The sequence below is a fragment of the Rhinolophus hipposideros genome (genome assembly GCF_964194185.1).
Source record: "Rhinolophus hipposideros genome assembly, chromosome: 1".
NCBI classification, from domain to species: Eukaryota; Metazoa; Chordata; class Mammalia; order Chiroptera; family Rhinolophidae; genus Rhinolophus; species Rhinolophus hipposideros.
The window spans coordinates 110,113,905-110,127,589 of NC_138047.1; the positions used below are offsets into that span (position 1 = coordinate 110,113,905).

At 61.7% G+C, this 13,685-nt stretch overlaps 1 protein-coding gene across 1 annotated transcript in view; it reads left to right on the plus strand.

Moving 5' to 3' along the window:
* The window catches only part of POLN (DNA polymerase nu), a 129,589-nt gene extending 120,180 nt beyond the window's left edge, over positions 1–9,409 (plus strand). The window contains exons 21-24 of the mRNA XM_081062070.1: positions 2,030–2,108; positions 6,396–6,463; positions 7,942–8,003; positions 9,211–9,409. Of these exons, the coding sequence (XP_080918196.1) occupies positions 2,030–2,108; positions 6,396–6,463; positions 7,942–8,003; positions 9,211–9,396 (395 nt within the window). The 3' untranslated portion in view covers positions 9,397–9,409. The remainder of the gene's footprint in view (positions 1–2,029; positions 2,109–6,395; positions 6,464–7,941; positions 8,004–9,210) is intronic.
* Positions 9,410–13,685: the final 4,276 nt, after the last annotated feature.

The following is a 13,685-nucleotide window of genomic DNA, read 5'->3' on the forward strand; positions in this document are numbered from 1 at the left end:
CACCCCGAGCCCCCAGCACCCCGAGCCCCCGGCAGCCCAAGCCCCCAGCACCCTCAGCCCCCAGCACCCTGAGCCCCCGGCAGCCCAAGCCCCCAGCACCCTCAGCCCCCGGCACCCTGACCCCCCAGCGCCCTGAGCCCCCGGCACCCCCAGCCCCTAGCACCCTCAGCCCCCGGCACCCCAACCCCCCGGCACCCCGAGCCCCCAGCACCCCCAGCCCCCAACACCCTGACCCCCCGGCACCCCCAGCCCCTGGCACCCCAGCCTCCGGCACCCATAGCCCTCAAACCACAGCCCACATTCTCAGCCCCCAGCACCCCCAGCAGGAGATGGGCTACAGGTGACACCACAACGTTTTGCCTCTAGTTACGAAAACTCCTTAATCCTCTTCAGCCACAGCACACAAATAGCTCCGGTCTCTGCATGGAGATGAGGTGAGTGAGAGAAAGCTATAATCCTGGGCTCCACACACTGCGTGCTGTGTCCTGATAAGGCCTTGGGGCAGCTGGGAGTCAGGTGTCGTCCCCACCTGTGCTTCCATAGTTCACAAGTGGAGCAGCGAGGCCCCAGGGCCCAGAGAGGAAGCCTGGCGGTAGGATTCCAGACCCAGCATGCTGCTGCCCCAGCCTGTCCCTGGGGCTGCTCTGCAGCAAGAAGGTGGCCAGGACCCCAGCAGACATGGAGCAGGAGAGGCTTGGAGGAAGGGGGCCAGTGCCGGCAGCACAGTTCTGCCTCCCTGGGCGAGGACACGTCACCAACAAGACCAGACATGGTGCCCCCACCTCCCTGGGTCTCCCCTTCAGCCACGCTCTGTTCTCTGTTCAGCCCAGCTCCCGCCTCCTTTTCTCCAGCGATGTGCACTTGTCCTAATGTGGCAACATCCTGACATCCCACCCCCAGCACAGGGTTCCCATCGCCCTGAGCCCCCACAGCCAGCAAGTCAGCCCCAGAGACCAGACTTCCACTCCCGGCATTCCTGCCACATTCCGCTCGCCAGGAGAAACAAGTCAGTATTGTGCGGGCATTGCCTTGGGGCCACGAATGGCAGCCCAAACTTGAGTCTGTTTCCCATGACCAGACTGGTCACTAAGACACCCACTATGCACTGGCTCTGGGACAGGCCTGTGCCGTGCTCTGGCCAGCGCCTTGCGAGGCGCCTGACAGTATTGGATGAACAAGTGTGCGGCTGTCCATGTGATTTATCCCCACCCAGCCTGGGAGGCTGTACGACAGCCCCATTCTGTACACTGGGAAGCTGAGGCTCAATGAGATTGAAAGACCACACCGCTGGAGAGTGGTGGGAGCTAGGTGGGCCACGTCCACGTCCAGCCACTCTGTTAGCTGGTGCAAGGGACAGAATTCTGGATTCGGTACCCTAAGTACACACCCCAAATGTGGGCAATACCTGTGAATATGCTGAGCTGTCACCCCATGATTAGGCCATGTTACATGGAAGATCGGGTTTGCAGATCTAAGGTAGGTCCCTAATCAGTTGACTTTGAGCTAATCAAAAGGGGGACATCCTCGGTGGGCCTGGCCTAATCAGGTGGGCCCTTAAGAGAAGGATTAAGGGTCTGAGTGGGAGATGCCCTCCTGCTGGCCATGAAGGAACAAACTGTGTGCTGGGGCGCAGGCCCACGGCCCTGACTGCAACCCAGGGCTGCCTCCAGGAGCACACGGCCCACAGCTGAAGGCCAGCAGGAAAATGGGAACCCCAGTCATTTTCCCAGCAAGCTGAGATCACTTGGTAGTGGGTCTTCCCTGGTCGAGCTTCCACGTGAGGACACGCTGCGTCGTGTCGCGTGCTGACCTCAGCCTGAGACTCTGCAAAGGACCCAGCATTCGTGTTGGGCTGCTGATACGCAGGAGCCATGAGATGGCCGGTCTGGGTTGTCCAAGCTGCTGGGCATGGGTCATATGTTGCACAGCGTAGAAAACTAAGACAGCCGGCCTGGTGAGACCGTGCCGGCAGCCCTGCAGGGGCCCGGGCCTCACATGTGCGTGTAGCAGAACCTTCTGTGCCCCACAGGCTCGGCCGCCGACCTCTGTAAGATGGCCATGGTCCACATCTTTGCTGCAGTGGCCACTTCCGCCACCCTGACGGCCAGGTCAGTGACTGAGTGCCAGCCTCCCCGAGCCCACCCAGCGTGCGCCGGCCTCTCCCCAGGCTTGGGTGGGAAGCCCGCTGCTCTGTGGCTAGCTTCAGCCATGGGTCTGCGTCACGATTCCGACAAGATCACCACCCCACAGGAAAGGGACCCCCTGAGCCTGAGCTCCCAGCACTCCTGGGAGGGCCTTTCCTCCCGCCCTGGGCTGGGCTGGGCCAGGCACCCACGGGCCTGCTGATGGCAGTGTGTGGTGACAACACTGTTCACTTGAGGGTGCCGGGCGGTGTCGGGGTTCACTCCATGCAGAAATGTGTCTCCCCACGCCCCTCCTCTTGTGCATGTCTGACCCCTTCAGGCACAGCAGCTGCTCACCCTGGAGGTGGGTGGACCCCATAGCCCCTCAGACAGGACATGGGGCTCCCAACTGCCCCTACACCTACCCTTTCACTGCCACCCACCCCAGTCAGTGTGCCCGTCACCCAGCTCCTGCTGCTGCTGTCCCTGTCCCCAGAGCCAGCGTTCAGACACACCTTGAAGCTGGGGGCTCCACCACAACTGCCCCCAGCCACAGCTCCATCCGGTCTGTCTCCCCGAGTGTCCAGGCAGCTGGACGACAAGGACCCGTGCCCCAGCCTGTGGTAGCCCACCCCGGCTCCGAGTCCTGGCCGTGGTGCTCACCTAAGTCCCCAGAGACGTGAGCGTGTCAGACCCCAGAAGATCTGCCTGCCGCCCTCCTTGGTCCCCACGTACACTGCCCGAGGGGGCCCGCCTCCCGGGTGGGTCAGCATGCCCACAGCTAGGCAGGCAGCTCCTGGGGGGTAGACAGTAGCTTCCCTGGATGATGGGATGTGAAGGGGGCCCAGCGGCTCCATGCCAAGGGGCGTCCTGCCCACTCCCCCAAATCCCTCTGGGACAGCATGTCACTAGCACAAAGCCCAGCTGGACTCCTCCTGCCACTGGGGCCACCCTGTTCCATCTGAGCTTACAGCTTTCCCATGGCTTCTGATACCATTTTACATTCTGAAGGCATGATGTTTTCCTTATCTGAAACCTTTCATCTCTCTTTAAAAAGCCATCTTCTATATTTCTTCAAATATTTCCTGCTGTTCGTTTTGACTTTTGAGCCTGTTCCTTTGGCAATGTCTCTGTACAGAAAGAAGCGTGTCCTGGGCACAGCACTCCCAGGATGATGGCGTGGCATCCTTGTCCAGGAGAGGGGAGGACAGTGTCCCCAAGCCCCACTGAACCACTGTGGGCCACCCCCTTTGCATTCTCTGGTCCATGGTTCATCTTCCACCCTGGGGGGAAGCAACCTGGGCCGGTGGCCATACCTGTGCTGTCATCACAGGACTGAGGGCACGAGGGGGGTGTGATGCCTGAGGCCCCAGCAGGCTGGCAGCTCCCCAGTCACCCTGCTGGTACGTGTGCTAGTCTCTGATTTCTGCAGGGACTGTGGGAGGCAAGAGCAGAAAGTCAAGGGCTTCCCTCTCACTGAGTCTCTCCTGCCCAGCAGGCTGCCCTGTGCACCCAGGCTGTGCTAGGCTCCTGACTTGTTCCTGAATCGCTTCCATTGTTTCTGTGGCGTAGCTGGGGACAAGTTCAAGCAGCCCTTCCAGCTCACCACCTTGACAGGTTGTTCAGCACCTGTGACGTTGTATGTCTAGAAAAGTCTGGTCCATTTTCATGATTTGTGGGTTGATAAAGGAAATCGGTTGGTATATGAGGATTTGGGGTCCTGAGGGGAATATAAACAGTTCTCACCGGGATCTTAACAGCCCAGCTGGTCATCTTTCTATCATCAGCTGTTTATTTTCTTTAGGAAATGCTTTCAGAACAAAATGCATTCCGTTTTTGGGGTGTGGAGCATGGCAGCATTTCATCCTCTGTGTTTCCTAAACCCCACTGGCCCTTCCCGGAGCAGTAGAAAGGCTGTGGGTCGTTCTAGAGGGACCGACACGGGCTATGTGTGAGCTCAGCCTGCCTGAAGCAGCATGAGTGAAACGCGGATCTGGGAAGCCCATGGTCATGCAAGGGGCGCACCCCCAGAGCCACGTCCAGTCGCCCCACGCGCCCCACGGGCTGGAGCCTCAGGACCAGGGGAGCCGTTGCCTGGAGAGCTCACTGGTCTTGGGCTCAGTTGTCATTATTGGCGGGTCTGCCGACGTGGACCTCAGTGCAAAAGCCTTTCTAGACGTCAGAACGTGGTGGAGCTGGACAGATTCGTGGGAGACTGTCGGCTCCAACACCTGCGTGAAGAGAGGGGAAGCAGGTTCAGCGTGCATCCACGCAGAGCTGGACCAGCCACGCTTCCCGCCTTGAGCTGCAGCCTTCCCCTGCCCTGCGCCTTGGGAGGGCCCAGGGGTCCCACCTGCCCCCCACCCTGGCAGCCTCAGGAAGACACTTACTTGCTCCTTTGCCCTTGAGCACGGGGGCAGCAGGGGAAGATAGTCAGCTGCTCGCTGCCTGGGTGGCCTTGGGTTACCTCCCAGTGGAGCAGCACCCAGGGCACCCGGGGCCAGGGCTTGTCCAGCGCGGGTATTTGTTCTCTTGGCCTCAGAAAGGGGCAGAGGACATTCCCGGAGCCCTGGGGAGGCAGCAGGACCAGCCAAGCCGTGGGGGGGCAGCCTAGAAGCACTGCGAGGGTGGCAGGACCCGGACTTTCCTGGACAAAAGGGCGGTGGGCAGAGAGGCAGCAGCTCTGGCCTCTCCTGAGGGTGGACAGCACGCAGCCGGAGGGACTGCAGGGCCCCGCGGAGCTGCCCAGCAGGCCACACGTAGGGGCTGAGGCGCGGCTGTTCCAGAAGATCCCGTCCCAGGTCCCAGGGCAGGACATGTGGGAAGTCACCGCCCCAGAAACAGGGATCTGACTCCTGCTTCGGATCTGTGCCTACTTCTTCCCTGTATCCCGATTCACAGTTAGAACACGGTGACATCGCAGTCAGCTGTGAGCGTGATGTGGAAGTGACTAATGATTCAGACCTATTCTGAGGCTCCTGCCACACCAGGCGCTCAGAATTTCACAGTGTCGTTTCAAGAACTGTGAAAATCGTTGCTGCTAGATCTGGAAAGTGACGAGTACCTGTTCTAAGGCTTCTGCCCGTGTGAAGACCAAGTCCCGTGGGAGCCAAGGACCCACCAGAGGCCTCGAAGTTAGTTTAAGAAGGCAGTGCCAATGCTGCCAGCCTGGTGTGACTCCTGGAGGGCAGTGCCAACAGCCCGTGGCCAGAGGCTGCCCATAAAACCATGCCCATGGGGGTGTTCTTCTGCCTCTAGTGACACAGGCCCAGCTGCCGCAGCTCACACTCCAGGAAGCGGGCTGTCCTCCCAGAGAACCGCACTGGGACTTGGGTTCAGAGGTTCAGGTCAGCAGGACCAACGTCCCTCCTGCTCCCGGGCCCTTTGCCTCTTGCTGCCATGATGGGAGAGGCTGCTCCAGCCATCACAACACCGTGACTCCAAGGCAAGTCAGCTCCCCACAGAGCCTTCCTGGGAGCTGGAGGGTGCTCACCTCAGGGCCAGCCCTCTGAGACAGAGCCTGGGAAATGGTGTAGCTGGGAACACACCCCTCCCAGCCACAAAGAAGAGGAAGAACGGATGGACCGGGGCTGACCCCTGCACAGCTCTGCCCCAAGGTCCCGCGCGTCTTCTCCTGGGAGGCCAGCACAGTCCACCTGGCGCAGGGTTTCAGCAGCTGCTCCTCCACTGCCAGTCCCTCCCTTACATCTCCCCCATCTCCCTTCCTCTCTGCTGGGGCTGTCGGGGGCCACAAAGGCGGCCCCAGTGCAGAGACTCGCCTGGTGGAGGGGACTAGAATGGCCGCTCAGCCTTTTCCTAAGATAGTATTCAAAAGGGGGGTGCTCCCAGCTTCCCCAGGGTCACCCGCATTCCAGATTCATCTGCACCCCTCACAGCAAGCCCCACACCCAGTGGTCAAGGCCCCGATGCCCCCCCCCCCCCCGTAGCAGTCCAGGGGGCTTTTCTGCTTGGACTTTCAGCCCACCGCTCCCTCGCCAGGTTCCTGGGCGCGCCCCTCACTCCAGACGCTCTGCCTCCGCTCAGTCACTTCTAACATTTGCTGCCTCCTCCCTGGACTGTCCTATTGACAGTAGGGTGACCCCAGGCAGCAGGTCCCGGGCTGGGCCCTCCAATGTCCACCTGAGCCCCGTGCTCCCCATCTCCCTGTGCCCGAGTCTGGAGTCTGCACCAGCCCCTTCCAAGGCACCCTGCATGCCCCCAGCTGAGCCCCCACCCCACCCTGACTGCCTTCCCTGGCCACATGTCTTCCAGGTTGGTCGCCCAAATTCATGACGAGCTGCTGTTTGAAGTGGAAGATTCTCAGGTCCCCGAGTTCGCAGGTGAGCCCAGAGGAAACTGGTTTCTTTGACCAAACGGGCAGCTAAGCATCTGAGCATCTGCCGGTGGCATTCACGGGCCCCTGCCGTCCCACAGGGAGACTGTGGTACCTGAAAAGCGTACGGTAGCGTGCATACCATTTGATGGGTATGACGTGTGCTCAGCTGTCGGTTAAAAAAGAAAAGGTTCAAACCGGTAGGTAGCCCTTGTATGAACAGCCTAGTTCCCCTCGTTCTGGGGGCAAGTCTGGGACACCAGAGGCAGTGAGGAGAGACTCCTAGTGGCTCCCTGTGGGGTGCAGGTCCCTGGTGCTGTGCTGGGACAGCCGGACAGTTCACCAGGGGCTGAGCGGGCCTGTGGCCGCCTCTAAAGAGGTGAGTGTCCACAACGCGCCTGCAGCGCCTCCGGAACAAACACCAGGCTGACGGCGCCGAGCTCCCAGCACCAGGGCCCCTGCCCTCACAGCCATGGACGGAGGCTGGAGAGGTGGGGTGACCCCCATGAAGAGCCCTGGGCTGAGGGCCAGCCCAGCTGACAGCCACTGCCCCTCTGCACAGCGGTTGCTAGGGGTCATTCAGTCACATTGTCCCACCGGCACTGTGGAAGGGACACATAGGACCTGGCGTTGTCTGCACACCCAGTATAAGCCCGGCAGGGCAAGGGGCACCATAAGAAGCACCTGGACATCCTGCAGCTCCCCAGGGAATCCAGGCCCCTCTGCAGGGCCCCGCAGGTGCACACCAAGGCCATAGGGGCTGGGCCCATGCCGTCCATCCCCCGCCCCTGCACCACCGTGCCCTCTGCCCGGCACCCCAGGGCAGAGGAAGGAAACGAAGTCCCAGAGCTCGGCCACAGCCCTCGGGTAGCTGCTGGCCCACTGCGGTGCCCTCGCGACCAGTTCCCCAGGGAGACTGCCAGTTAACCCCATGGGCGAGGAGGACAGAGCAAGAGGCAGAACGGCGTCTGTTCCTTGGGTATTTCTGTCCAAATCTTTGTAGTGAAATGTCAGGTAACAGTACGATGGAAGGAATACTCGTTCATTAAAGGAGCAAGCTAACTCTGAGGAACCCTGAACCAGCTGACCCCTCCCCAACCTGGGCTGTTGCTTTCCCAGGGCCTGGGCACAACTGCCTCACAGTGACCAAGGACCCAGGGTGGGCCAGCCTGGACCTTCACGGGAAATTGGGTGGGGGGGCTGCCACTCTCCCCCCCACCCTGTGCCTGCCCCCTCCCAATGCCTGCATGCACTCGCTGCACGCCCTGAGCAGTGGGGTGGCCAGCAGCTGAGATACTTGTGAGAGGCCCTCCTCTCTCGGGACGGGACGCTGCTGGGCAGTTGAAGGGCCTTGGTGCTGGTGCTGTGGAAGGTGGCCAGTGGGGCCAGAACCAGCCACGGAGCACTGGGCAGGAGGGACTGGCCTTCTCATGGCCCCAACTCTGCCAGGGCTGGAGCTGTCCCTCCCTCTTTCCTTTGTCCTAGCTCTTGTCAGACGCACCATGGAGTCCTTACAGCATGTGCGGGCACTGGAGCTACAGCTGCAGGTGAGGGGGAGGGGCGGGGACTGGGCCGGCACACTCCCCCCCCCCCCAACAGGCCTCCCCTGCTGCCAGGTGAGAGAGGAGAGTCCAGCTCCCTGAGGGCGAGAGAGCCAGTAGGGAGGGTGTGGCCCAGCGCTGGCCCCAGCCCCTGAGCCCCTGATTGCTGCCCTCCCCCACCTGTCCTTCCAGGAGCCAAGTTACCCTGGCTGACAAGCTGTGGTCCTTCTGCCTGGTGAGAAGCCACAGTGTGTCCCCAGGGGCTTTGGGCACAGGGCCAGGTGTCCTTGAGGAGTGGAGGAGTGTCAGCAGACCTCCATCCAAGGCCACGCCCAACCCTCAGGTGCAGCCCAAGGCCTGCTGAGCCTGGTCCCAGCCCCACTCCTGGCTGCTTACCTCGGGGGCTTCCCCAAGGCCCAGGGAAGGTGGATGAGGGAATACCCGAAGCCTGTGCACATTCAGGTAGCAAGACACACATTCCTACCACTGGCCCTCACTCTGGGGCACCGGGGACCCTCCACTGGGAAGGGCTGCAGGAAAGGCTGCCAACTTCCTCGTCAAGCTCTGCCCTCCCCCTCACTCTTGTCTTCCTCGGGTTGGCGGCCCTACTGGCACAGCCCTACGTTAACTTCTCTCCTGCAGCTCCCGTCCCCTTGCCCTGCAGGCCCAGCAAGGGTCAGAAATTTCTGTTCTGGGCTGTCCATGCTCGTGCTGCAGCAGGCAGGCATGAAGGGGCCTCACTTTCCTGGAAGCCCAGGAGCCCCACCCCCTCGTAGTCCTACATGTGGCAGGGGGCTGTGGCTGCCCTCCCCCGCCCCCCGCCCAGGGCTTTCCAGGACCAGCTGGCAGTTCTCAGGACTGCTGGTCCCCCAGGGAGCAGGGCCCGAGGTGGCGAGCACAGCTAGGGCAGCTTGCCGGGCCCTGCTCCTGCAGGCATGCTCATTGGCACCGAGGCCCTGGCAGGTCAGGTAGGGGTTCAGCCAAGGTCAAGGTATTGTGACTGGGGGGTGAATGTGCTGGGAGCCTGTGTGCCTGCTCCTGCGGGTATGCGTGAGAGTGCATCTGTGGCACTGTTGCCGTGCTTGTGTCTGAGCGTGTCTTTGGGCACATGGCCGCCTGTGTGCCCTGGGCCCTACCCATCTGCACGTGGGACTGGGAGGTACCAGGAAGGGCTGGCCCAGGCCCGGTGCTCACCTATGACTGCTGCCCACAGGTGCCCCTGAAGGTGAGTCTGAGTGCTGGCCGCTCGTGGGGACACCTGGTGCCACTGCAGGAGGCCCTGGGCCCTCAGCCGAGTCCACGCCCTGCTGAGTCTCCAAGCAACGACCCGGCCACCCCTGGGCCTCTCGTCAGCACCGGCCCCCCGCACACGCATTTTTCGCCTTCATTTTGTCTGTAGCCCCAGGCAACAGCGGGAGGACAGAACTGGTTTCCACTGGCCCATTGTGTGGCCTCCCCAAGGTTAGGTCTGAAGTTTTGTACTGGCTCTGTGGCTAGAGCAGGACATGGCCAGGACCAAGTCCCCACTCTGGGTCACCCCTAGGAGTAAACGCCGTATACGAAGCTGTCCTCGTCCCATCTGAGCAAATTCTACCTGGGGGTGGGTAACGCCATGCCCACAGCCCTGAGCCACTCAGCCAAAGCCAGGGCTGAGCACCCCAAACAGGCTGCCAGGGCCCTAGGGTCTCTCCACAAGCCTCAGGCAGGCCAGTGACCAGGCCCTGGGGACAGGCTGGCGCCCCCCGGCCCCGAGTGTACTCTGAAAGCAGTTCTCACAGACCCCCCCCAGTGCCAAGGGAAGGGCCCAGCCCATGCCCCCCAAAGCCTCGCAGCAGCATGTGACAGGTGCCAACGTGACACCTACTTGCACAGTGGGGAAACTGAGGCACGGAAAGGTTATAGTGCACATGGCTAATAAGTGCGCCAGCTGTGCCTGCAGCCTGGGCTGAGCCTGGTACCAACACCACTCTGCTCCCTCTGCCACGGCCCCGGGCAGTGTGCCCTGGGGGTCCCGTTTCCAGACCACCCTGACACCATGAGGGCCGAGGCCTCTCCCATTCGCTTCCTTGTCTGGATCCGGGCTCCACATGCCACCCTCCAAATGAGGCACAGGTCCCCATGGCCCGTCTGGGGCGGGGTGAACACGTTGACAGGCGCCCAGGCGCAGCTCCAGGTCTGGGCAAAGGTACTCCGTCCCGCACGTGCCAAGGCTGCTCTTGTTTAAATGGCGACTGGGTTTTAGCGCCACCTCCGTTGCAGAGTCCACTGGGTGATGCGGTCGCCCCAGTCTGCTGTGCCCAGGCCCGTTTTTCTCATGGTTCCAAGTCATTGTCACTGGTTTCAGGGGTTGACTCTGGAGAGCTGGCCCAGGGCTGCTGCTGGGCCCTCCAGGCCAGCCGCCTGTGTGTGCCCATGTGTGCACGGCCACATCTCAGGAGGCCTGCTTTACACTGTCACCTCAGAGGCATGACCACTATGGGTTTCAAAAGGCATGTATTGCTCAAAACAAATGACCAGCTTTGGGAACTGCCAGCCAAACATGGCCGATGTGCCCTGGGCCAGAGTGGGCCATGCAGGGACGAAGCGCAGGGAGGACGTGTCCCAGTGCTGGCGCCTTCAGGCTTCAAGACCCACTGACTTAAAAGGTCCCAGAAAAGGCAGCATTCGCGACGCCCTCCTGACAGCAGAAGCGGCAGGTCCTTCAGGAAGGGCTGTGCTGGGGGCTGGGCCGTCACTGTGGGGGGCTGTCCAGGCTGGGCAGGCTCAGGACCCTGTCAGTAGGGCCTGGCTGTGTCCACACCAAGCCGGACTGAGCCCCTGCTCTCTGGCCTGGACCCCCAACCTCACCTTACAAATACCAGGGTCGCACCTCCCCAAGTGGGCCTGACGCCACCTGCAGATACCCAGGCCTGCCATGGAGTCCCCAACAGAGGATGCCGGACAGGGACAGGGGCGTCTGGGCCCCACAGGTCACCACCACACCTGGTCCAGCCTCCTGCAGGAGGAGCCCAGTGTCCCCAGAAAATTAGCACTTCCCGGCCCAGCACCGGGCTAGGGACCCAAGAAAGCAAGGAAGCCCGGTTCTGCCAACTCTGTTTTTATTGACAATCAGCAGCACTGGGGGGCTGTGCAGGCAGGAGCACCCCCACCCCTGCTGCTCACATACCCACAGGAAGCCTGGCGCCCTACCTGCCTGGCCCTGCAGCCTGTCTCCTCTGGGACTTGGCACACTGCCACTTGGAACCCTCTAGGGGCTGCCTGGCACATCCTGGGGGCTCACAAACAGTAAAGATGGCAGGTGGGACCAGGCCTTGTGGCAGGCTCTGGGCTCTGCTCACTCCAAGACACGCAGCCGTGACCAAACAGCCTGGTCTTAGCCACCCTTCCCACACACCCAGACACCCAGGCAGACTTGTCTGGGTCGTGCCATCCCCACGCAGGCCCATCCAGCTCCTCCACCTGAAGGAGCATTCCATTCATGGTCCACGGGGCAAAGCGCAGGCCTAGCACAGCAAGGCCGCCCCATCTCAGGCTGCAGCAGGACGCCCTCTGCCACCAGGCTCCCTCCCTGTCCCCACACGTGCAGGCACACACACAGGCACATGCTATAACTGACACGCATACGTGCACACGTGTGCACGTACACGGACAGGCAGACAGGCACGCAGGTGGGCACACACGGGCACACCCCTTCTTCAAAATGGCTAATTATTGCTGTTAAAGAAAACACTTCCCACAATGGCGGGTCAGGCTCATCCTCCTGCACCACGCCCTGGCTGCCCACTCGTCCGTGAAGCACGTCGCTGGCACCAAAGGGCAAATGTATTGTAGGACCTGCCCGCCCCTTACCCAGCCCAGATCACAAATTCTAAGCCTCGTGCAAGGGCCACCAGCACAGAAACATGGTCCCGTGGCCAAAATTGATTCACAGAAGTGGCTTCAAACAGATTCAGGAGCAGCAGGTCACACAGGACACAGAGGCGGTACCGCCTACCTGGCTCCCAAGGCTCAGGGTCCACTGTCCAGCCATCCCCTGGACACTGCCAGGAAAGTGACACAGTGCCGGACACCCCCGGGGCAGGCAGGGGCAGGCACTCACATTGAACTATGTAGCCCTGAGGCCGGAGCCTGGCCCGATGGTCCAGAGAGCCTCCCAAGCACTTGCTGACCCCCCCTGTCCCCTCAGGGCCTTCTCTGAGGAAGCCTATCCAGAGCAGAAACAGCGCCACACCTGGACCTCAGGGCCTTCCAGCCTGACCTTTCTCCCAGGGCCAGCCCTCTACCCCTCAGGACAGGCTGGCCCATCCGCCCACCCCCTCACCCAAGGGCAGCGGTGGGAGGCCAGCTGACCTGGGTGGGGGTGCAAGGTGGGAGATGCCACCATGGCCCTTCCCAGGGACAGGCCACACGGTGGCCTCGGCACATGCTGACCACCAACGCTGGGGTGCCAGCTGTCTGCAGAACCCATACCTGGGCAGTGGGAGCTGCCCTGGAGCTGGCCCACATGCCAGCAGCCTGGTGATGCTGAGTCATCAGGTACTGGAATCCTCAGCTGCCTTGGATCCCACTGCTTGGAGCTGCTAATGGGGTCTGTGTTCCAGGCTCATCTAACAAAGACATTCTGGAATATTCCACCTCCCGCTTCTCCAAAAACAGGCTTCCAAACAGACAACAGAAGCCCGGGAAGCCCCGACCCCAGAGCACAGATACCAGGCCAGGGCTGGCTTTCCCTGGGCCTCACCAGGCAACCACTCGGGGAGGCCCAGGGGGCAGGCAGGGAGGACGGGACCCAGCGCCGCCAACTCTGAGCTGCTGTCCAGACACATCACTGAGCAGGACCCCAGGAGGATACTTCACAGAGGTAGAAGAAGTGACATCAGAATTTCTACAAACGTATAAAATTCACATCTCAGTGCATGTTTTCGGAGAAGTTAGCTCCCTGGAGGAGGGAGGCAGCTGGCCAGGGGCAGGGCCCCCCACAAGCGTGCCCAACCTCCAACCCAGGGGAAGGATGGGACATCTGCCCCCACGTGGTCCTTGGGGGCTCGCCGAGCTGCACACTGGCCAGGTGAGGGCCCTGTCCTGGGCTCAGAGCACACCCGGCCTGGTGGGCACACAGGTGCCTCAGCCCACCTCAGTGGTGGGTAGCAGCGGAACACTGGGCTTCCGGACATGAGACCACCTTGCCACACCCCTCCTGCCATCTTGTCTGAGTCCTGGCAGCAACAAAAGGATAGTAAAGGTCAAGAATCCAGGCAGCTTCTCCACCCCCTGCGCTGTCCAACTGGAGAAGACACACAGCAGCCCACCTAGCACACAGGTCTTAGGCAGATGCCAACAGAACAGAAGAGGGCCACACCACTGCCCAGGAGCAACACAAGGGGTGCTTTGGTCATCAACCCGACCCTGGCAACCGCAGGGCCTGTGGGCTCCAGTGGCCCCCACCCACGCACCCCCACCCCAGGGACCAGAGACACCAAAGGCACAGGATCAAAGGAAGCTGGTAGCGTTCCCCAAGCTACCACTGACATGACCCACCATGGTGGCCCCGCGGGGCCCCCACCTGCCCTTTCCACCCCACCAGGCCTCAGACCAGCCTCAGCTCCCAATACGCCCCACGGCAACTAGGCTGCCTCCAGCCGAAACCAAAGCAAACAAAGAGGCAAAAGGCACACTGTTTTTCATTTT